Here is a 23,070-nt window from a genome sequence, read left to right as displayed (position 1 = left end):
TTCAACGCCCCTGATCCTGGTTTGGTAAGCCGCAAAAGCGATCTTACGCGCCTTCTCTGACTTTCTCTGGCGGATCCGCCCTGAAGTGCGGCACTTAGTTACTACAGCTGGATTTGGATTGGTGGGAGAGTATGACACTAACATAGGCTCTCTGGTGCAATATAACGCCAGTCAAGACAAAGTCGATGAAAACCCACCGCAATGCGAAGGGGACGCGGTACGCCCATTCAGATTCTGTATCAACCAAGGCGTAGATCACAACAACGCGGGTATGTCCTAGGACCCAGCATAGATTGATATAGCCCAGAAAGTGGCCTCGTAGCACCATCGGCCGTACCTAGTGCGTATGACACTGACAGGGTCTGAAAAGCCCCCCCATTGAATTCCTTTCCAGAGTTACAAACATATTCAAAAACGGCCATTCGAGACGTACCACATAGTATTTGTGCTGCCAGTAGGGTCTCGATAATGGTAGAGGAGACAGCTAGAAAAACAAAGGCACCTAGTATCACCAGCGCCGCAATCAAAGTGCGGTGGTAACCAAAGCGGTCAGCAAGCAGTCCATTACCAATTAGGCTGAAAATGACGCCTACCTGGGTACCGTTGATCGGGCGACTTGCCACACCGGAGAAATCTGGTATTATGGCTGCTGGTCGGGAGCTTGAGAACCCGGTGCAAGATCCCCATATGATTTTTGGAAGATGGACAAGGTGAAAAAGCTAGTCAGGAGGCTCGTGTCATACCCACCCATGATATCTGGTATTGATACTATCAGAAGCATTGCCAACTTCGTGTGCTTTAGCTCGGTAACCGTAGCATTTTCACAAGGTTCAGCTATATTTTGTGCGAGCCAACAATTCAGCCCGGCCGGATTGAACTACATGTGGCATTGGCATCCTGTAGCGGGGGATTTGAAGGGATATACACATGCGTGATTATCGGCTGTCGGTTACTATTAGGACGAGGATTTCCCCTCTTTTCCTGGTGTGCATGCATGGGCCCGATATCACCAATAGCCACTTGGATCGATTTCATATTTTAGTTCCTGTTCGAATTATCATAGGAGTGATGCCAAAATTGCTAATTATTGAAGTTTGTGGTTGTTCGTATGCAACATGTTCAATATTGTGCATAAAAGCCTGGATCCAAAGCTTCGGCTAGACCTGAACTCAGACATGACATTAAATTATACACGTTCGAAGAAATATCTATGTAAATAATTATGGCTATCGAATGAACCCGCTCGTGGATACCCTTCGGAAGAAAGATAGCGTATTAACACTATGATCTCTTGCGTTCAATTTAGACATTCCGGCCGTCATAAATTATCCATGGGGTCAGTTGGGTATGCTCTCAGCCCTGCTAGTATTTCGGTCAAATGCAGTGCGGATTTCCCATCTATAAACAGGCCCCCATGCATCAAGCGGATCTAGGTCCGGACAGACATCTTGATTAATGAGATAACTGCCGCCTGGTTGTTTCTTTGCATAAGATGGGCGTGCCATGGTGTGGAGTTCTTGGGTACTGCTCGTCGTGAGTTTGACAGATGTGTCATTCGAATTTTCTCTGACCCGGCAGAGCCCATGGTGGAAGAGACGTTCCAAACAGCGAGAATCCCATCCAAAGTAAATCGGCCATTTCCGGAGATCAGCTTCAGCTACTTCTCGGGAGGGTCAGGACGTGGGACGATTGACTGTATATCGGCGAAATGTCGGGTTGGGACGAAAGTTTGGAGGTGGAACAGGAGTAAAATATGGATCCATAAAGATTACCGAAGAAAAAGACGTGGATGGAAGAAATCCAGATGCGACAAAATGACACCACCAGCACTATGCGCGAGGCCTATCAGGGGACGACGCATTTGGTTGCGAAACAGGTTTATCAGGAGAAACATATCTCTGGAGTCCTCAATCCAGGACGGACCATCTCCAAGCTTTTCTTCGTTCAATGTAGCGCTGATTCCAGTGTTGACCAGGTCTGCAATCCAAATACTGTCAATGGAGAACTTGCTCGAGAAGGTCGATTGTCGGTACAGCTCCTCCCAAAGAGGCTCATAAAGCTCTTTAGGCATGCCTAAAGCACCGAACGCAATTATGGTGATCGCATTGGCAGCGTCCTGTTTTATGACTCGAGGAATATACTGCTTGACATGCAACTGAAGCGTATCTCCCTGGTCCTGCACAGTTGCGTACGTATATTCACGGATATATGACGATGTGATAGTATGCTGGACAAAGGTGAAACTTTCCATTTCTGTCATGTTGAGATGGCAATCTTTATTAAGTAGAATAGGAAGCAAGTACAAACTAGTTTGTAGACATTTGAAGTAAGGGAAGTGGAAAGGTGTGTGACAAAGTTCTTTCATTGCAAGCAGAATGTTCCTGATGACCCTCCGCATCACACATGCAATTATATACTCTCCGAAATCCAACCACAAATGTCCAACAACAACGAGATTGCCACAGCCCCAATGTCCTGTATTGACTTCTGTATCAGCATGATCAAGCTAGTTGATATTCCAATTGTCCCCGAAACCAAAGGCACATTGAACTAGGTTGGTAGTACCATTTATGAAATATCGAGGTGTACATATGTAGATCATGAGCAGGACAGCGTACTTTATTGCTCAGGTCGTGAACCCTAGTGTCATAATTGTGGTCACACATCATTCTATCGGTCGCAGGTAGACGTCGATACTAATGGTCTTATTGGAAGGCAAACGCCATCTTGTTTGTTGTGGAGAACCTCATACTCTTTCCTAGCAATAATTTCTTCCAGTCAGGTCATACGTAAATCCGATCAAAGTTTTGAGTCGGATCAAATCACCTATCCTAACTCTATGCTCCCACTAAGGATCACTGGAAACCAACTTTTCGAAGGCGTTTATGATGTAAAACCAACTCCTTACTGGTCTGCGATCCTACAGGGTAACACCATTTATGCAGGTCTTGATTGAGCCAAAACTAAGTCAAGTAGCTGGAGAGCTGTCGAGTTTTATCAAAGCATTTCTGTTGGTTCCTTTTATTTTCCCTTCTCTTATAATATCTCAAATAATCTCGGACTTGGGCATCCATCTGTGACGAAAAAAGGGAGAAAAAGGAGGAGGGCAAGAAGAAGGCAATAAAATAACGCTTAGAAAGGGTGACTGGCATAATTACGTATGCTACATGTACAGATTACATATGTAGTATTTATGACGTGTAATATGCTACCTTATTTGAAGAGTTGATAGGTATAATCAAATTCCGGGCACAATTTAATGCTCCAAGAGCAACCTACAATAGTAACTTTTTAATAAACTACCAGCATTTTCCGTAACCCTTCTATTATACAGAAAGGAAGTAAGCTTTGAACAAACCCAATTGCATAATCTTTGCCCATTATCAAAACACGATCGAGGTATTCGTTAGTCTTCAGAGCCATCAATATATTTAGTATCTCCACCAACCAGAATGTGCACCTGAAGTTTCAAATTTTCGTTCTCCAGCAAACATTTCTGCAGCCAATCTATCGTACGAAAGAGAATTTCTTTTCGTGTTTGTCTTTGCATGTCCAACCCTGGGACTATATCACAAAGATCGAGATAGCCTTTATTTAACTCATCCCTTCGTTTCTGTTCTGAAGCCTTGTGGATTTCCCTTCGTCGGCGACGTCGGAAGTTCTGTAATTGTTTTTCATCCACTTTGGTGAATTTTCTCTTGTTTCGAGAGCCCAAATCGTCGCTTCCGCTTGCATGAGGATCATTGAGGTGGTGTTCAAAAGTAACCATGTTCTCACCCAAGGTCATCCAGGTATTCGCGGCATCATCAATGCTGCTTTCGCATGTTGAGGACATGTAGTGGGATGAGGCAAATGCGGTGTCTGATCCCCATCGCAATTTGGAGGGAGTTTTTCCACGGGGGCAATTAGTGGTGCCCATTAACGCTTGACGGTCCTGTGTGCATACCGACGGCCAATCGAACCTTAGTCTGTCTTTGCTTCCAGTGCCGTCATCAAAAATGGCTTTAGTGATTGAATTAGTCGTTGCTGTAGATTTTTCTGGGAATACTCGGTAAGCAGGTGTTACCGAGTAGCGTTGATGAGAAGGAATAGATGGGACTGATGGCGAAACTCGTCTTGTGGTAGTTTTTTCCGGTTGTTGAAGAAGGTAAGGATATTGTAATTGAGCAGCATTGCTTGGTAGGAATTTCTGTGGCGTAAACCTAATAGGACTTGTAGAATATTGGTCAAAGGGAAAGATTGATTGATTCTCTTGCGTAATTGTATATTGCATCGTGGTGTTATCGCGAGATATTCTATCCGTCAACGGAGCACCGCTCCAAATGACATCTTCATTACATCTTTGTTTGGGAATATAATACTGATTGAAGTCGTCATGAGGCCGAACCGAAGAGTCGAAGTGGAAAAACACATCCTGTGGAAGGAGGTTTTGGCCGGTGTAAACTGATAGATATCATTAGCTTTTATTGTCAAGCACAATCAAACCCTCGATAATAGAACAATACAAACCCTGGTCATGTCTAGACGATGTGTACATGGAGTTTCTTGATGCTAAGAACAATGTTAAACTTGGGATATCGAGCCTGGTCAGAGCCAAGTTGGGAATTCGCTTTTCTGTAGAAAGGCGTGGGGTTATATTCAATGTCAGGCTTGATAAATTATAATCACACGATATTAAGCATGAAAACACACTGCTCTAATGTACAAGATGTCAGAGAGTAGATAAATACACAATCAAGTGGTGTGCACGTCTTGCCACTCTTTCTTTTGCTTACTTTACTTTTTCTGGATTACCCCACGTTTAATCACGGGGCTTAAGACTAAACATGGGATCTGGCCTGCGACAGGCCCAATAAGATAATTCCTTAGTAGTAAGATCAAAACAATAAGAGGTTTTATAGTTCGACTAAAGGTAGTCATAATTTCAAGCCAATGAAGATACAACTCAAAAACGTTTATGAAGGAGTGGCGAGCGGCCGAAAGGCTAAAGCCTGTGCTGAATTTGTCACCTGCAGGATATCACAACTGTTAATCTTAGCAAGGGGCTGCCTCTCCAAATACCACCAGGCGCGTAATCATTTCCCCTCTACGCTAAACCATCAACTGATATATCGAACTCGTCGATCCTTGATAATAGAGTTGGAAAGCGTTATTTACTAGGTTTTATTAGATTTGGTAATCCTTAGGGATCGTCGGTTTGCTTGAGATTGACATATATCTATTTTATCGTGGTTCATAATTTGCTCCCGACAAAGAACTACAGCTGACAGGCTGACAGACCTATGAAATGCCAGGACGTCATTGACTGAGGCTAGTCGTCCCTAAAACGGCACAACCTGTAAATAGTAAAGCTGTAAAGAGTAACGCCTAAGGGAAAACAAGTCATGTCTGCGTCCCCCGCATCAGCAAAGAGCCAGTCAGCATCCGTGTTTATAATCGTTTGTGTAGTTAGGATAGGCTAGCCGGTGGGCGGCTAGAAATTAGGGATCTGCACCTCCCCTTTCTTTCACATAGGATCGTCGGTCGCGCGCTGTTTAGGTGTGGCAATCCATTTAGGGGCCTTCAATTTCACCAGCACGTCCTTGTGCCACTAAAACGAATGGGCCTGTGCCGAGAATCCGAGACTCGCAGTGGGGGTTTGTGGCTGGGAACTTGAAACCGACTCCCAAGTTTTAGTATATCGTTGCTTTTCCGGCGTAAAAATTCCCTATTGTAGTTAAAATATTTTCCTACTCCGATTCCTCATCAAGATGCTATTTGACACAGTTACCCCGGGCATGGAGCTTGACGCCTCCAACTGACCTTGGAGTTGATGGAGAGTGGGGCAACATAACTCGATGGAACCATATTATCTTATTCTTTATAGTCACGAGATTTTAATAGTATGGTTCAAGCTATTGCAGGGGCTTGGGATTGGCTACTCGAAATCTAGGGTGTCGCTGTCACTTATTCGTAAAATGCAGGGACAATGCTGACTTTGGAGTTGATAGCGAATACCAACCTATCGAGTGGGGACTATTAACGGTGACACATTGCCGAGACTGATTAGCTGTTTTTGATGTCGCTAAAGGGACCTTAAATTGGGGCCATATCACGCTTGAATGTCGCCGTAGGCTGAGCGATATAGGATTTGTAATGCTTTCGACGGCAATTCCAAAAGCAAGGGTAATATGAGAATGATTGAGCCACTTCGTAGTGAACGAGTGGAGTACCTGTAGGCTAAAGAAAGGGTTATATCACAAAACTGAGGAAGGAAACCACCATTAAGGTATGAAGCAGGCTGAATGTAATATTATCCATGAAAGAGAGAGGTATTCCTAGTTCGTCTTTTCTCGGTAGCAACCATAGACAAGAATGTCGTTGATAGCTCGGTCTAAAGAGAGAAGAGTTGATGTGTGGTTAACCCATCATGGTCGATCTGTGGAAATAATTCACCGATAGCCCGTGTAAATAACACTAATGTTAAGGCAGGATTTTAATCCCCACATATGGAATCCTAAGCAGTCATGCTAGTCCATGTGACCTCCCTCGGTGAGCATCTGATGCATAGCATATTACGCATCTGTTGTTCTAAGATTCAATTACCTATTCACATGTACTAGTGCCTGAGATTTTGTGAGAGGTGCTCATAAGGCCACTTGCGCAGGGTGTTTCCGGAAACGGCTGTACAGGCTAGATGGACACTCCTGCGCGGCTCCTTCTGGAAAAATGTTCAACGGTCATCTACCAGTCCAGAGCCTATGGTGTTCCTCCTCTCACTCGCCTTCGGTTAGGGTTTTTAGGTTAGTTTTACTAACTCAGGCTAAATGGCTAGCAAGCAAGTATACTGTGCTCTCAATTATAGAAGCAAAAGGACGGGATCATTGTTATAACACTAGCACTAAGCTGGTATATAGGTGATAGTAGCAAGTACTAGACTAACGTTCCAAAGAATATCAAACTTATAACTAGTAAATTCAACATCAGTAACCATTTTTCCTTCGCTTTCCTGTCCACGGAGACGTTCTTTAGGTTATTCGTAGAATGGCGATACTGAAATTATTTTCGATAGGAGTAAAGTATTTTGACGCGAACTCGGGGTTCCTCGTTCCCAAAAGACAGTTGAAAACACTGATAGTTTTACCCATCAGCAAGAGAACCATTTAAGGAATGATACATAGCAGAGGTTTGTGTCCAAAAGGTACCACGCAGCTAAAGGGGTAGGTAACTCACCGGACCTATGTCTGATATGCGGCAAGTGCATTGGCGAACGCATTGTCGATACCGCTGATAATAGCTGGGGCGAGGGCTTGTTCAAGTGCATCAAGTTTAGGTACAATGAGTTGTCCCAGGGTGTCGGTATCCTTTTTCAACTGCTTCAAAGAAGCCAGTACAATTACTCCCAGATCGCCGAATGCCTTATTCTTACTGGCGACATCCGCAAGTGTTGTATTGATTTTTGGTTCAAGAGCGAGCAGGCTAATCCCGACTTCAAGAGAACCGCCAGTACCAAATGCAGGAGATGCGTTAATATCTTGAATGGTCTGGAGGATCTTCTTGTCGAGAACAACAGCGTCCTGCTCCACTTGCAGGGCAAAGCCTAATCCAGGCGTGCCGGCTACTACGCCTTGCACGTCGTTGTCGAGGGTCGTTAGAATAGCGCTGATATTGCCAACGTCATAGTTGACGGTTTGATAGTCAGCAGCTACACCAAGTGCAAGTGCAAATGCAAGAGAGAGAGTGGGAAGTGTAATCCTCATGACTGCAACAAGATGGAAATTCAAAGGCAAGCGTATGTGCAGGATTGAGATGAGAGACAACAATGAACGGGGTATATGCGTAAGTTAAGGAGACTTGGTTGGAGATTCAACATCGTAATGAGGCATGTTATTATCAATGATCAAAACGCGACTGAGCGAAATTTCCTTACCCCATACCATACCCCATACGGGGTAATCATGCCTCCTTCAACCCAAAAAATAAGCCGAAGCCTAGGTGCAGATGTTAGCGTTAATAGCGTCATTGCACTCTCCCATATGAACATATGCCTCGGCCCTAATAAGTCCATCTGAACTTTGCAAGACAGAGTAAGTTTGATTAAGGGCTAGTAGTATCAATTAATAACATCGTTTATAGCATATCTACAAGTAAAATATCAGCCCGACCTCCTCATACTGAAAACTACGTTATCGCGTCTCTCATCTGGTCTCCCTATTGTAGCTATTTTTTCTGTTACTGAAATTTGCCAATACAAGAAAAACAAAATGTTCTTGTCTTTCTCCAATGTCGCGGTGGCTATTGCCTTGCTCACGGAGCGTTGTTTCGCGCAGTCTCCTGGGTCTCCTGGTAAGTCTCTCTGTAGGATTTACTAGACAGTGTATCTATCTGACAACATCCAGTGTCATCGGATGTGTGGACTAAAATCGTTCGCTACACGGATTTTGCTTCTGCAGCGTATGGTGACAGCTGCGATACTCCCCCGTATGGCTCGGTCGCTGTCCAGTACTTCAACGATGCGTTTAGTGACACCCACGCAACCCTGTTCCGAGATGACACCGCCAAGGAGGTTATCATTTCATTCAGAGGGACTGCATCTCCAAAGAACCTTGCAACCGATCTCGAATTTGATCTAGTTCCCTTGACAGCTACTGGTACTCAATGCTCTAACTGCAAAGTCAGTTCACTTAGCTAGCAGCGAACGACGGGGAACGGTGCTGACGGAGAAATAGGTTCATAAAGGCTTTCAATCATCCTTTGAGGTACTGTCCGACTCAGTAACCTCTGCCATCAAGTCCCAGCTTGGACAACATTCAGGCTACACTTTTACTGTTACTGGCCATTCCCTTGGAGGAGGCATCGCGGCAATAGCCACATCATCATTCATCGCGCAGGGACTCAAAGTGGCAAACACATTCACGTTTGGAGAGCCGCGAAATGGTGACCAAAACTGGATCAAGTATATCAGCGGCCAGATTCCAGATGCAAATTACTATAGGGTGACGCATGCAAGTGACGGTGTACCCCAGATTCCACCACAGGACCTGGGTTACTACCAACATGGAATCGAGTACTGGGAGAGCCAACTACAGAACAATTCGGCTTCAACCACTTACAATTGTGGCACGCAGTCAACAGTAAGCATTCCCGCCATATTATTAAGCAAAAGTGTCTTCTAATATCTGGGGTAGAGCTGCAATGCGGGTCAGAGCTTCGGAAACCAGCCGATTAATGGTGCACATCTTACTTACACCAACACTGTTATTGGAAGTTCCCTGCACATTCCAGCCTGCGGCGCAACCGATTAAAATAGGGCTGTACGTGCAGTAGGGTGACGGAAGGTTGAAGATAACAACGCAAAAGTGGATGAGATATATGAGTCCTCCCCATATCGATATTAGTAAATTCAATTCTTTTGCTTTATCTACAGAAATCGTCCCAAGAGCTCTTAATTTAATATGATATGAATTGGTGTAAATATGGAGGAAAGGTAGAACTTCTGTATACAGTATTCAAATTTTTGCCATATTAGAGAATGTATTATCGAGTAGATACGGCTCCCCTTGAAGACTCTCTCACCTTTGGACCGTAGTAATAATATGACGAATATTTCTCTCACCTGTTTTGAAGTTCATATGTTATCATCACATGTACATCAATACTAAAATGGGAAGATATGGTTCATTTCATTTGTTCGTTACTAGCGTCTTCTTCAAAATAAAAGGAATCCCATGATCTTCCTGAATCTGCTAACTAGGACGGAAATTGACCAACTCAACATCCCGTCCAAGCCTCAACTACTAAGTCCCCGTGTAGCTAAATTAGCCAATCGGCTTAGCAAAATGATCAGCTTGGAATTCATTGACAATGGAGCTGGACTGAATTTTGGGTCTCATCACTTATGACGCGGGGTATATCTCTAGTCAGATTTTAGGGAGAACGGTAAAAAGTTTATACAAATTTAGTCCCAAGACGTGTTAGCTCACTATCAGATCCCTGCACCCCTAATAGACTAAAAGTACCAACTACACATTCATTTCTTTTGACTTCTCACATGGACATTCTGCATGTCAATTATCCTAGGCTTGTCTCTGGATTCAGAGGACATTGCAAGGCATGGCTTCTTTCTCCAGGCGTCGAGTTGGGGCTTTCGTTAAAGTGCATTATTCGACCCTTCCCCTCTTCATGCCGAGCTCTTCTGTCTTTAGGGGATCTATTCTTCTTGTCACTCTACTTCAAGGTGATTCAGTAAAGAACTCAAGTATTTTCTAGCCCATCTATCAAAAATTGAAGCTCAACATGTTCCGATCCCTGCTCTTTGGCCTCTTTGTTGCCTCCCTGGCTCAATGTTCAGTCATTAAGCGTGACGCGCCTGGCATTGTTGCCAGCCTAAACGCGATTTCGAGCCAACTCGCGACCATGAATTCCACGTTGAACACTTTCCCTGGTGGCGCTGGCAATACGTTGGTTGCTTTGCAAGTTCAGGGAGAGGCTCAAACACTCCTTGATACCATCAACAACGGCACCAAGGTTGCAAACCAAACGGGTCCATTGGACGTGAACGATTCTGCCCTCGTGGTAGATGCTGTCCTGACACTGCAGCCTAACATTTACGGCGTGCTGAATCATATCATTGCTGCAAAACCCGATTTCGACACGGCCGTTCTTGGTCTCGCTTCCGCTGCCATTCTGGTCAAATCGGACCTGACCAATTTAAAGAACTCGACCGATCAGCTTTTCTCCGCTACAGTGTCGAAACTGGTCACGGATATTCAAAACCTGGCTCCTCTTGTCCAGGCTCTTGTCGACTTGTACTTCGTTGAAGCAATCAATACCTACTCTTGAGCAAGATGTGAGCTATCAACCAATACGGAGGGTCTGGCACATTTCCAAGACTATTCAATACTCGCCTTCTTTCTTTCCTTGTTGGTGAGGACCCTGGAACGGAGACTTTTCTTCCTGTACCCCTCTATTCTGTATTGCATACTCCCTCTATCAATCGATATCTACAATGATACTATAGGATGAAAAAATGGAGAAGACAATGGCATGGTAGTTTTGGAACCAAATAATATTAACCCATACCACGTATTTGAATAATTCCCTACGAATAACTTGGCTCTCTAGGCCAACAGCATACATCCAACGTTCATACTTCCTAATCCCTATACAAGCAGTACTATATACACCTTCTAATTGTTGCAACAATGCCGTAAATACAATACCAAGACAACGGATGCATTGCATGCATCAACCTTTTGAGGTGGATTATATATAAGTTAGAGTTTAGGAGTCTGTCTGGTGTATTGGCACTGTCCTTACACCATCGATGTTCAACTATATGCCGGCTTCGGTCTCAATAGCGAACTAGCCGGTTCCAGATGGCCTTCGGGGGGTTCTATAAAATAACAATTAAGTGCGATTTCAGTCAAATCAATTGCTGTTGCTTGATCGAGTTACGTAGGCAGTATCGTACACAAAGTAATGCGAGTTTCTTCTAGGCTGACAATGAAAACAAGCGAGTGAATGCCTGCTTTAACATTGCTAACTCGCTCTACACATAAAACTTAAAAATACAAAGCAGCTGATATACGTATCGCCGTATACCATTACCGCAGAGAATACTAAAACTCATACTAAGTCGTGCTTTCATGACGTAATATGTTGGAAGGTAAAAGCCCGGAAGATTTGAAAGGTCTATGTAATTCGGATTTGGTATCCGACCTGAGGTATCACACAAGAGCAAGAGCAAGAGCATATTTTCTAGTGGGCGCCTAGTCCGCTATGGATGTAGACACAGCCTGCAAATGTTGTCACAGCGCTCAGTAGTGTAAGCGAGACTTAAGAGTTAGTGCTCATGCGGTGGACGACTGGCACGGCGCTAGGTGGCAGGCTGCCCATTTCGGTGACAACCATATCGACATACTCCGCTGGAGTCACGTCATGCATGATGTTCAAGAGCTGCAAGTTCGGCGTGTCTCTCCAGTTCTGAAGTGGCGAGGATGCGTTTTGGGATAAGCTTAAGCTTGCCAGCTCGCTAGCGACGTTGCTACTACTCGATTTCTTGCCGGGTTTCTCGCTAGCTGCAATTTTCGAGTCTGGGAGGTTTGTTACTTGTTGCAGTGGTCGTCTGGTGACGAGCTCGTCGGCGTCGGCGATCTCATTGACGACGATGCTGTCGAGAGCAACTCGGTCTGTGAACTTGACAGTTTCGCAACACACAATGACTGGGATTTCCACACCGCCAGATCGTTCCTTCGCAGACATGGCAACCAAGGCTGTGCCGACACGGGAGTATAAGCGGCCATTTCCGGTCATAGCATGGGCGCCCAAGAAGACCTTTGTTGCATCCTTAACAGCATGGCTGATACCATGAATCAAAGAGTACTGAACTTCTAGTCCTGCATTCGACAGAGCGCGAGCAAGATTCTTGCCTTCGAACAACGGACGAGAGTCGATAATGGAGACGCGGAACTTTTTTCCTTGTTTAAATGCTGCGAGGAGGGTCTGCTTCACAATGGAGCTTCCTGCAAATGTCACGATAACATCGCCATCCTGAATCTTTTGTGCGGCGCTACCGGCAATAACCTGGTCTGCCACGGTGATTTTCTCGCGGATGAAATTATCGATAAAATCACACAACTCGGATTTAGCTGTGGCTTCTGGGACCGATGGGTCGATCGAAGAAATCGACAGTTTCAGCGCCCGAATAGCATTTCCTTGACTGATAGAAAGCGGCCGACAAGTCGATAGATATGTGATTTGGTGCGAGAGATGCGTGGTCAAATGACGAGCAAGCGAGGTCCCGATAGGTGTAGTATATGATTCAATAACCTAGATACGTCTGTTAGCATTACTCGCCAGCTTGATTATAATAATGAGCCAAACTCACCCTCTTAAACGCAATCAAAGTCGCAACACAACGTGCGCTGCTACCACAGACAACATAGTCTCGTAGCTGCAATCCCAGAGCAAGGACAGCTGGATGAACCTCCTTTGCTGCACCTGCAATAGTCGACCTCCTCGGCACGCCATAAAGATGCCCAAAAACGGCAACATTTTTATCCTCTTTCTTCTTTATTTCCATAGGCGCTGGAGCCGATGGACGAGCGCCGCCCGTGCTCCTCTGTCCTTTCTGTGCTGCCCCGGACCCGTCTTTACTTCCTGCCTGCCCACCTTTCCTAGGAGTCTGAGAGAGAGGACCCTGTGCAGACTGCGGTTGTACGCCTGCAGCACTTCCTCCAGCGACGACGTCCCTCTCAGCCTTTTCTTTGGCTCGTCTCGCAGCCTTTTCAGCCTTGGCTTTCTTCTTCAACTCTGCGGGCGAGAGCTTTTCGGTCGACCCATCGGCAGATACTTCGGGGACTTTTGGTTTCTGCTGCTGCTGTTGTTTCGGCTTTGAGCTTGCGGCTGCAGGATTCTCTCGATTATTTGTGGAGGGTTTCGCGGCTGTGGAATCGTTCCCCGCAGGAGCAGGCGAAGATGCGTCTGGAGCTGTTACGTGCAGCTTGGCAGGGGTAGCCATCTTGAGGAGCGGATAGTAGATGACTGCGCTGTGATCGAGATATTCATTGACGGATTTTAGGGTTGTGTTGATGTTGAGGGAAGAATTTAATCAAGGTGGTGCTCGGCGCAAGAAGGGAGCGGGCGCGGGAGTAATAATTAATCCAACTATGCAAGTGGATGATGACTCATGGCCCCTCCTCCGCAGGGCATAGCCGCCGCTGCAGCCCGCAATAGCTCTTACAATGCATGCTGTATGCATTCTGCATTAACTCGTGGGCGATGCGAAGTACATCAGTAGTGGAGCTGCTTATGCACTTTGTCTGATCAATGTGATATTGTGACGCTTTTAGATTTAGACTCTCTTGCAATTTTGAAACGCCAGACTCAAATATGCATCGATACTTGTATGGATTATTGAAGGATAACGCTTTCATAAGTATGCTATCTGTAGAAAAGGTATGTGCTCGAACAAAAACTTTATAACAAAGAGAAACCAGACCCCTCGCAATGTAAAACCCAATTCGTGAATGCATCGTTTACGAGCGTTGAAATGTACTGTTGACCGAAAGCCTTCCGAAAGGACGGCGTTCCGTGTCTTCCTTGACTCTCGCAATGCCAAATCGTTCATGATCAGCTGTGAGCTTCCGTCTGAACAAAGTCAGTTCTTCTAATAAGTTCTCCATGTCGGCCTGCATCTCCCATGCTACATCGTCTTGCTCGCCAGCACTGTCCTGGTCGTCGTCTTCCCAGATGCCGCTGTTCTCTTCTTCTTCTTCTGGTGGTGGCGGGGTTTTGAGATCCCTCTCGTTGGATTGTGTTTCTTCAGTCTCCTCTGTTCGCAGTGATCCCAGACTGGTTTCTCGTTTCCGGAGCGGGATATCGGGGATTGGGTTCTTCAGACTGTCAAGTGCAAGCTTCAAATGGTTTCGGAGCGCCTCGTTCTCGGTCTGGAGCTGTCTGATCTTGCATTCACTGACCATCTTGTTCTCTTCCATAAGACGCTGCATCTTTTCGACCTGTTGTTGATATTCTTCTAGTTTCTCATTCTGAACCTCGCTCTCTCTCTTGGTTGCAGAGTTTTGGCTGACTGCTAATTGCAACACGCGGATTTGCTCCGTCATCTCAGAGATTTGTGCATCTCGTTCGGCGGCAGAAACATGATCTTGGTTGACAACAGCTCGCGTGCGAATACGCTTAGCCTGATCTGCGTATCGAAGGGTCGATAGCGTCTCGTCGTAATCGGATGGCGCAATACACGCGATCATGGCAGTCTTCGAATTCCCCCCTAAGCTGTCTTTTAAAAGCCATGTCAAAATCGAATCACGGTATGGCACCACTTCCTTCGCTCTACGTCCAGGACGCTGCATCTTTGGGTCAGCGAGTGCGGCAATGACTCTTCCTAGCGTAGTCAGCGATTTGTTGATGTTTGATCCTTCTCGCAGCCTTTGACCAGTTGCTTCAGTCGCTTTTGCTCTCTCTGATCCGGCCAAATCTACCAAACGGATACGTGCAGTTCGTTCGGTTGTCTCGTCGGAGGCGAGGTCATGGTGAATTTGCTTGAGAACTATCGTGAATACTGCATGTGATCGAGATGAGGTATCATTCATCTTGGTGCTTGCGACAGTTCTAGACATATCGCCCTTCCTCATCCAGTTCATGACATCCGCAAAGCTTCTTACAGGGACATCTGTTAGGTCTTTGACATACGGCCCATCAGTTGGCGATTCACGAATCTTGAGATAGTGAGGCGGTTCTGTGCGTGGTACGAGAAGGTCGCGGACATGTTCGTTGTAAACCTCGAAGTAAGAGACTCGAACATTATAAGTTGTGTCGACAGATTGAGCTTCGTCGATTCTCTGAAAAAGATCTTCACACGTTCTCGGGATTAACCCAGGTCGTTCGGGAGTGCCCATCATCGTGTAACTCTTTCCAGACCCGGTTTGACCATAGGCAAAAATGCAAGTGTGATATCCTTCAAAGTTATGGTCCAGGAATTCTTCTCCCAGACAGTTATACACATCTTCTTGGTCGGCATATTGTTCGTCAGACTGGTTGTGCGACCAGAATGACCGATCGAAGGTGAAAGTCTTATCCTCATAAACCTTGCCCCGTATCTGAGAGCGAGGTTTTGTTGTGTCTGATTCTGGACCTCGAAGAGTTGTCGCTTGAGTGAATGGGTTCATTGAGATCAGGCATTCTGAGCCCTTTTGGGTTTCTAGTCGCAAACACCCATGAGTCAGCTCTGTATTGACTTATATTTAATCCCACACTCACCTCTAGGCAAAAAGCCGCGAACTCTGACAACAACCTTCACATTCCCTCCCCCTCCAGGACTTTGAATCCCCGAGGGCACGCCGGTGGATACAATGACACTTTCTCGCGATCTCAACGAGGGACTCGAAGCTGTAGATTGCATGGCTGGAGCGGATGCCATCGACACGCTTGTCGCAGCGGTACTCGAGGTGAATCCGGATGCACTCGAAACCGAAGCCGCCGAGGAGTGCGTGATAGGACCGAGATGGTTGTAGAGGCGCACATCCAGTGCCATTTCCCTGCTTTTACCCCTCAATAACTGTACAAACTGAGCGATTAGATCGCGTTGTCGAGAAATGTGGTTGATGTACATAAACAATAGATTGGGTTGACTGGGTTGTGGTATGTTTGAATGAAATGTTGTCCAGGTTGTTCCTGTCTCTACGGTACCTTTTAAGCTTGAACTGGGAAAGTTCTGATTCTGTGCGATGTAGAAATGTGAAACGATTGCCTGGGGTTCCAGAGCTGTCAAGGCAGAGAGCGCGAGCGAGGTCAGGTCGATGTGCAGATAGCTGTCGGGCAAGGAATGTTTACTTACACGGGCGACCCCGCACGTAGTGTTGGAGATATAGCGAGCGAAAGGGGGAACCGCCGCACGAAAGCGCAAATTCCTCGAAGAAAAAAGTTTATATGCTTGTTTATTGATTTGATCAAGAAAGTAGACAGTGCAATTGATGCAAAGCGAAGAGCGACGAACAAGATCATAGCACCGATAAGCCTTCGTTTTGGTTTTGCCGCATCGGGTTAGGCTGCCAGCGCAGCTCCCCCCCGTCGGCCCGTTGCTACGGCGATCGCTTTCTCAACAGCTTTACAGTTAACGTGAACTAACTACTCTTCATTCGTAACTATTGTCTATATGGTATATATCCTCATCTCAGCCCCTTCCCAAGCAGCTCCTGGCCCACTTCTTTCAGCAGCGGCTCGCTCTTCAGCTTATCCACCTGTTTCTTCGCCAGAACAGAGTCGGCAATCCCCATGGCCCGACAAAGATCGCAAAGCTCCCCGTCAGTCGGGGCCTCATACAGGAACAATCCAAGTGCAAAAAGACAACCGTGCAGCGCTTCAATGCTCTCCTCTTCCATGTTAATTGCCTCGGCCAAAGAAGCCACCAGCTCAACCTGGTCGCCTTCTGAAAGTTTGTCGGGATGACCTGCGAATCGTGCGTTGTGGTTATACGCAGCCAAATTATATGCAAATGATGCGGCAACGACGCGCAGATTGGAACGGCTGTCTAAGAGAGACCCTGTCAGCAATCGGATGCAGACCCCGCGTAATGTCTGATTAGTAGCAATCTGCTCCGGGTAGAGGGGTGTTGTGAACAGGTTGCACGCTAGCTGAAGCATGACAATTCGTAAGTTGTAAGGGCAAGAGGCAAGATCATCAAAGGGCGAAAAGAGAGTCAGTAGAGTCTTGTGATGCGGTTCCTCTGCAAAGAAACCGCTAACTCGAGCGTCCAGAAAGGCAACGCGGATCAAATCGACAATAGCAAAATAGCTCTCTTTAGGTATCGAATCAAAAGTCGACTGTAGAAAAGCGCTAAGGAAGGACAGGTTTGGCACGGCTGTGTCGGCAGGCTCAGCCGTAGATCTTGTCTTCACAAAGTCTACAAGACTCTGTATCGTAGGATCGTCCTTTAAGGAACCAATCTTCTGCAACAACTTATCCAGCGGCGGAAGTTTTGTATAGGTGACATAACTTGTGATCTCTCTCTGAAGACTGGGCAGACGCAGAGACGTATGAGGATGCGGCGGGAATGCAGTTTGTATCAGCAAACGCACGTTGCCCTTGAGTTGAGCTGGATTGGCGCCGCTCCATTCGTCCTCCTTCTTGCCTCTGAGGAAGGTCATGAAGGTCGGCGTCGCTCGAACTCTATACCTTGAGCTGACATCAAACGCGATATTCAAGTCCACTTTTATTAGAACAGCATTATCCCCAGCTTCTTCTGCGAGTTCCTCATATGCCGGATAAGCAATCTTACATGGGGCGCAGGTCGAGGAGGTGAAGAAGATGCATGCGCAGCTATTCGATGCAAGTGACAGCTGCTCTTCTAGCTCCTTCAAATTACTAACGTTCCTCACGTACCCTTTCACTGGCGCTGCCAATGTATCCTGAAGTTGAGGTGGTGGCTGCACTACAGGAGCAGGGACTCTCTGCGTTGGATCAGCCTGAGTAATACCGCGCATCGCAGCATCAATCTGTGGCCGTAACATCTGCCCGAGGGGCGTGCTTAAAAAAGTCTTTGGCAACGACTGGATATGTTCCGGTATTCCCTTCCCAACCAGAAACATTGCCAGATCTTGCGTAAAATTGTTACAGTTGTGCATGAAAAGATCGTAGGACTGGGCCAACAGTCAGATAAGTAAACTCCCATAAACAGTTCTATCCTAGCATACCTCCGGGGTATAAATCTCGGCTAGCGACCCGAGATATTCCTGGATCACCTCCTGGGGCAGCTCCGTTTGCCCCATGTGTAGCTTTTCCATGGGTTGGCCATGGTGCGTTGTGCCGGGAACAGTGCGATGAATGCCCTGTCCGAAGAAATACTCCACCCCGCCGAAGACGAGGGAGGTATGGTATATTGCATCAATTTGGGTTCCAGTCAAGGACGCTGAATACTAGTCATCATCAGTAATGCATGGGATTCTGCCGCCATAGAACATACCATGCGCGCAAGACCCTGGCTAGCTGTTAGTATGTATCCTGAGACTCTAGATAATTAGGACAAACATTGAACGTACTTTGGAAAGGTCATAAACATAAAGCTCCACATCCATCGTAACCATCTACTGCAGTAATATGTGGTAAAAAGTACCCTGTATCAAACAACAAAACGCGAAAATGAAAAATCTAGAAACGAATACTTGGGGGGAAATAGCTTGGATGTCCTCAGCTAGGCAACCCTGCGTGCGTCTTGCTTGTCTTTGGCAGACATTTGAAATCAGGCCGGCGCCACTAAAAGTCCGTGCTATGCGGGGACGGGCGGTCATCACTCATTCATTAATTCCTCTACTATCACGATTCACACCGTGCCTACATCGCTCCACACATAATCCTGGCAGCGTCACATACTGCATAACATGGTACATCTCCCTCGCTCCATCTACATCGACCTAATCTTCAAAGCTAATCTTCCCTGCGCTCCCAGTCAACCCGCCGCGGCGGCGGAGCTGCTACCAAAGATAAAAAACGACGCGCATCCAAGCTCGCAAAAGAAAACTCTATCAGCGCAGAGGAAGAACTCGAAATCAAGGAAGCATTCCAGCTATTTGCAAACAAAAATGCCGAATTTCAAGACGAAAAGGAGGGTGTGATGCAGACAGAAGACGTGCGTCGAGCACTGGTGTATGAACGAACCAATATATATTAATGGAGACCTTCTCTAATCTTGTTGCAGTGCTCTCGGTCTCCCGCCTGACTCTTCCTCAGAGTTATCCTCCATAATTTCCGCCGTCGATCCCACCTCAACGGGCTTCGTGACGTATGAAGCGTTTGTGTCCGTGGCAGCTGCCAAACTGCATATGCGCAGTGATGAGTCGCTTGCGGCCGAAGTCGATGCTGCGTATCGGTTGTTTACGAAGGGGTCAGATGGGCCGATCACGGTGCAACATCTGCGAAGGATTGCGCGTGATTTGAAGGAGGATGGGAATGTTGGGGATGATCTACTAAAAGATATGATTCGGGAGGCGAATGGGGGTGATAATTTGCAGAGGGGGGTGACGTTGGAGCAATTTCGAGATGTTATGTCTAGAGCTGGCGTTTTTTAGGGTTTCAGTTTCCTGCTGCATTTGATGATGGGTGTGATTCATTTGGTGTTCGGTTTTGGAAATGGTGGGCTGCTTGTAAAAACCATTTGGATGCATGTCTGGAGTTTGGACTGTGTTTGTCTACAGGATAATTTCTTCTAATGCACATACATTGATGCTAGCTAAAGCTGATCAGAAAATGTCGTAGACAATAACGATGAACTCACTCATGATGTCAAATACTAACTTCGGTGTACAATATCTCGGGCGTTCGTCAACAACGGCAAGTCTATGCAATCCAGATCAACGCCAGAAACGCAAACCCAGCGGACTTTACACTAGCTACAATAGAATATAGAATACAGGAGAGACAGTATCTTCAGTAGTCTGTCCCGGAAGAAAATAAGAAAGGAAAATCATAAACCTCCAGTCAAGACGACGGTCGCACGGTGGGTATCAAGTTCTGAAAATGAAATTCAACCAAAAGAGATCGTAAGATCTAGAAACTGAAACAATGAAGCCATCATTTGGCTAGGGATATTCACGCAAGGGGGCCGTGTCAGGCGCGGTCAAAGAGGACTGAGACGAGCCACCGGACAATGGGCTATTTACAGACATGTCTGATTTGCAAATATCGGATTCGGCATATGATGTCGCGCTTAAAGTAGAGGCTATGCCGGATATTTCAGCCTTTTGATATGCAGGCATTCCTGAAGTTGCACTTAACTCTTCGGTATGTACATTCTGCACATCCTTTTCGGTAAAGTGCATCGTCGTTTCCTGAAAAGTTTCTTCTATCTCATCGATCCGCTCATAAAACAACATAAAGACGCCACCTTGATTGAACACGGCTTGGTCGCTGACCATCTGCACGTCTTCATCACTGAGTCGAAACCACCTATGAAGAACGTCCTTTTCGTCATCAACCTGTTCAATCTGTTCTACCCTTTCAGGAATCTCAACAGGAAAATCCCTAGTCGAAAACTTTCTGTAGCAAATATAATGACCATTCTCATGCCGTCCATAATGGGTTACAACGGCCCGTAGCTCATATTTGCGATTGAGAGCTTCACTTATTGCCCCAGATTGTGACAGCATGGAAGACTGCGGATCAGTGTTCCAAGTTTCCTGTAGCTCCTTTTTGCCATCGAAGTGTCCAAGGCACCAATCACTCAAGTCGAGAACCCCCGGGAATCTGACATCGGCATAGTTCTTTCTCAACATACCAGTGTTCTCATCGAAAACACTCCGATTGACATGGGCGACCAAATTCTTAGGCGGTCTAGCAATAACGGCCTGGCGTGACTTGGTCACCGATACCCTGCTCTTCGATGGTATATGGCACTTCTTCGATAGAGCTGTCTCTGTGAAGTCTTCCTCATCTAAAGCATCCTGAACGGCCTGAAGACGCGTTTGCGCAGAGTCCCTTAACGTTTCAGACAGCTTCGATGGCTGGGTGGTATCTGCTTGTTCTTCATCAACTTCGATCTGTTTGAGCAGATGACAAAGCTGGTCTTTTGTGCGTAGTAATGTGCATTTAGCACACTCGACGCCTTCGATGTGCTCCAATGTCATGTAACTATCAAGACAATCACGAATATCGTACTCCTGTTCTTTTCCAATAGAAACAGTCAAGCAATTGAAGGGAATGAGGGATAATCCCTCTGTCCATCCGCAACGCATGCAGCCAACCCGTTGCGCGAGCAGGCCTTCTAACGGATTCGCGAAAGTTTCCCGTTGTTGAACATCATCTTCAGATGACAGCACAGATTCCGAGGCCCCGGCTAGATGTTCCTTTGGACTAGTAAACCTCAGCCCAATATTAGTAGTCACTCCCTTCAATGCGTCCCTAATCTCTCTGTCAAGCTGATCCATAATCTTCGAGAAGTATTCCTGCGCATCCTGTTGCTGCCAGCTGCTCATTGACTTGAGCTCGGACGGTATCCAAAACTTCTGACCATGATTAATAGGATCATTCAGCATCTCTGTAATCTCCTGTAAAGCACGGTGGGTCAACAGCGGCCCACGTTCGTCCAAATTGCGAATATTGTAATTTAGAAAATTCATGAACGATTCAAGCGACGAGAGCCCCTGTATAACACTATTCTGGTAGCAAGAATTGTCCCAGTTTCCAAGGCCAGGAGGTACAGGTTCTCTTGCCCCTAGCAATGCGCTTCCCAAACCCGAGAGACTGCGGCCTCTCGGCAGTATCGAGTACAAGGAGCTCCTATCAAGGCCGAGGATTCGTTGCATCGCCTCGCTCTTTTGCCGTATTGTCAGGGACGTCATGGATTCGTTTGCATTTGGGCCTTGATTCGCCGTGTCCAGCGCCGCCACTATTTGGGATGGAATCAAGTAGACGAAAATGTTCCACAACGCTCCAGAAATGGCCAGAGGGTAGATCCCTAGATACGGAAGGATGAGCCAAAATAAGAAGACCAGTCCGCCGATAAGCGTGAAAATGAGGCTACTTCGTGAGTATGCAGGCGAAGAGTCATTCTGGGTGGAGCCAACAACGGTGTTCGGATTGAAGGTCTGGCCATGGTAGCTCATGGCGAGGATGCAGATCGGAGGGCGAGCGAGTGGGTGGTTAATTCATTTAAGAAAGAGGCGCGCGTATCACGAGTACCACGGACGAACATGATAGTAGTGCAGGAGGGAACCGGCGAAAGTGAAGGCGGCGTGAGGCTAAAACAAGATACAAGGTTGGTCGAGGCAAGAGCATGACTAAGTGCGTGCTTGGTCTCTGCGCCCTGCCGGAAACTTTTCTTTTATCGATAATGGCCCGTTCCCCACAACCACATCAAATGCTGATATTCTGCGCCGCAAATTTGTGATTTATTTAATAATTACGAAGATCACCATGGGACGCACTGGAAAATTGAAGAAAAAGTGTAAGATGAAGATATCTCCGGTTGATTGGTTTTAAAATAAAATCTAATCACTGTGTCTTAGCCACTTCCCTGAATTCTCGTGCTGCCCGCCGAGAGACGTCGCCTTCTGCCGATGTCGACAAATCGCTAAGATCGATGCCTCGGATTGAGGCATCGTCGAAATCACCGGCGATCCATGCAGTTCATGCGAGCGCTGGTATATCTAAGAAAAAGTCGAAGACGAAGGCAATATCGCGAGCACAGCGATTGCGCCAGCAAAAGAATATCGAGAGGGCGGAAGCTGTACTGGATCAACTCGAAAATAAGGTCGCGAAAAGCGCCGGGAGAGCAAAGATCGTAAAAGCTCGCAGTGTATGTGATACATTGGAGAGAGTCCAGTCAACACCACAGCGCTAACGTAGCTTCGCAGGCACAATGGGAAGACTTGAACAGCAAGAACAACATAGCGACCAAAATTCTCCAACAAGCCGAAGACAGTGATGATGAGCAAGTTGATCTACAGCAGTCTTCTGAGGGTGCCACAAATGCAAACCGCTCCGTTTTTGCACAACCTGGAGATTCTATTCCTCCTGCGGAACACGGAACTATTGATGAAGATGACGAAATTACCTGAGTAGAATGGACTATCTGCTATTGAC

General features: G+C 46.4%; 11 protein-coding genes across 11 annotated transcripts; 4 read left to right on the top strand and 7 right to left on the bottom strand.

Moving 5' to 3' along the window:
* Positions 1-1,768: 1,768 nt before the first annotated feature.
* On the bottom strand, positions 1,769-2,260 carry BGW36DRAFT_353778 (uncharacterized protein; the record flags this gene model as incomplete). Its single annotated transcript, XM_046213466.1, has 1 exon — positions 1,769-2,260. One exon carries the CDS (start codon positions 2,258-2,260, stop codon positions 1,769-1,771), a length of 492 nt encoding a protein of 163 aa, XP_046077990.1.
* A 972-nt stretch (positions 2,261-3,232) lies between these two features.
* Positions 3,233-4,713, bottom strand: BGW36DRAFT_12414 (uncharacterized protein). The gene is made up of 2 exons (XM_046209310.1): positions 4,510-4,713; positions 3,233-4,443 (listed from the first exon to the last, which is right to left on the bottom strand). Exons 1-2 carry the CDS (start codon positions 4,535-4,537, stop codon positions 3,407-3,409), a joined length of 1,065 nt encoding a protein of 354 aa, XP_046077989.1. The 5' UTR covers positions 4,538-4,713; the 3' UTR covers positions 3,233-3,406.
* Positions 4,714-7,007: 2,294 nt separating this feature from the next.
* Positions 7,008-7,818, bottom strand: BGW36DRAFT_12409 (hydrophobic surface binding protein A-domain-containing protein). The gene is made up of 2 exons (XM_046209308.1): positions 7,213-7,818; positions 7,008-7,110 (listed from the first exon to the last, which is right to left on the bottom strand). Exon 1 carries the CDS (start codon positions 7,737-7,739, stop codon positions 7,218-7,220), a length of 522 nt encoding a protein of 173 aa, XP_046077988.1. The 5' UTR covers positions 7,740-7,818; the 3' UTR covers positions 7,008-7,110; positions 7,213-7,217.
* Positions 7,819-8,243: 425 nt separating this feature from the next.
* On the top strand, positions 8,244-9,310 carry BGW36DRAFT_413338 (ferulic acid esterase A faeA; the record flags this gene model as incomplete). The annotated part of the gene is made up of 4 exons (XM_046219248.1): positions 8,244-8,325; positions 8,379-8,653; positions 8,709-9,113; positions 9,168-9,310. 4 exons carry the CDS (start codon positions 8,244-8,246, stop codon positions 9,282-9,284), a joined length of 879 nt encoding a protein of 292 aa, XP_046077987.1. The 3' UTR covers positions 9,285-9,310.
* A 712-nt stretch (positions 9,311-10,022) lies between these two features.
* On the top strand, positions 10,023-11,024 carry BGW36DRAFT_367430 (hydrophobic surface binding protein A-domain-containing protein). The gene has a single exon (XM_046214865.1). The coding sequence runs from the start codon at positions 10,276-10,278 to the stop codon at positions 10,819-10,821; it is 546 nt and encodes a 181-aa protein (XP_046077986.1). The 5' UTR covers positions 10,023-10,275; the 3' UTR covers positions 10,822-11,024.
* Positions 11,025-11,388: 364 nt separating this feature from the next.
* BGW36DRAFT_332575 (translation initiation factor eif-2b delta subunit) lies at positions 11,389-13,599 on the bottom strand. The gene is made up of 2 exons (XM_046212854.1): positions 12,869-13,599; positions 11,389-12,810 (listed from the first exon to the last, which is right to left on the bottom strand). The coding sequence occupies exons 1-2, from the start codon at positions 13,499-13,501 to the stop codon at positions 11,818-11,820; spliced, it is 1,626 nt and encodes a 541-aa protein (XP_046077985.1). The 5' UTR covers positions 13,502-13,599; the 3' UTR covers positions 11,389-11,817.
* A 127-nt stretch (positions 13,600-13,726) lies between these two features.
* On the bottom strand, positions 13,727-16,582 carry BGW36DRAFT_12323 (kinesin-like protein). The gene is made up of 4 exons (XM_046209293.1): positions 16,334-16,582; positions 16,186-16,260; positions 15,757-16,127; positions 13,727-15,697 (listed from the first exon to the last, which is right to left on the bottom strand). Exons 1-4 carry the CDS (start codon positions 16,498-16,500, stop codon positions 14,019-14,021), a joined length of 2,292 nt encoding a protein of 763 aa, XP_046077984.1. The 5' UTR covers positions 16,501-16,582; the 3' UTR covers positions 13,727-14,018.
* An 82-nt stretch (positions 16,583-16,664) lies between these two features.
* Positions 16,665-18,569, bottom strand: BGW36DRAFT_284960 (putative thioredoxin; the record flags this gene model as incomplete). The annotated part of the gene is made up of 4 exons (XM_046210279.1): positions 16,665-18,134; positions 18,189-18,410; positions 18,458-18,472; positions 18,534-18,569. 4 exons carry the CDS (start codon positions 18,567-18,569, stop codon positions 16,665-16,667), a joined length of 1,743 nt encoding a protein of 580 aa, XP_046077983.1.
* A 213-nt stretch (positions 18,570-18,782) lies between these two features.
* On the top strand, positions 18,783-19,728 carry BGW36DRAFT_367424 (EF-hand superfamily Ca2+modulated protein). The gene is made up of 3 exons (XM_046214864.1): positions 18,783-18,875; positions 18,941-19,137; positions 19,190-19,728. The coding sequence occupies exons 1-3, from the start codon at positions 18,873-18,875 to the stop codon at positions 19,557-19,559; spliced, it is 570 nt and encodes a 189-aa protein (XP_046077982.1). The 5' UTR covers positions 18,783-18,872; the 3' UTR covers positions 19,560-19,728.
* Positions 19,729-22,352, bottom strand: BGW36DRAFT_367421 (putative ubiquitin hydrolase). The gene has a single exon (XM_046214863.1). It carries the CDS (start codon positions 22,089-22,091, stop codon positions 20,070-20,072), a length of 2,022 nt encoding a protein of 673 aa, XP_046077981.1. The 5' UTR covers positions 22,092-22,352; the 3' UTR covers positions 19,729-20,069.
* Positions 22,353-22,401: 49 nt separating this feature from the next.
* On the top strand, positions 22,402-23,045 carry BGW36DRAFT_353768 (Alb1-domain-containing protein; the record flags this gene model as incomplete). The annotated part of the gene is made up of 3 exons (XM_046213465.1): positions 22,402-22,432; positions 22,494-22,783; positions 22,842-23,045. 3 exons carry the CDS (start codon positions 22,402-22,404, stop codon positions 23,043-23,045), a joined length of 525 nt encoding a protein of 174 aa, XP_046077980.1.
* Positions 23,046-23,070: the final 25 nt, after the last annotated feature.

This window comes from Talaromyces proteolyticus (assembly GCF_021365285.1).
Source record: "Talaromyces proteolyticus strain PMI_201 chromosome Unknown BGW36scaffold_1, whole genome shotgun sequence".
Lineage (NCBI taxonomy): Eukaryota > Fungi > Ascomycota > Eurotiomycetes > Eurotiales > Trichocomaceae > Talaromyces > Talaromyces proteolyticus.
This window is presented reverse-complemented; position numbering and strand designations above follow the sequence as displayed.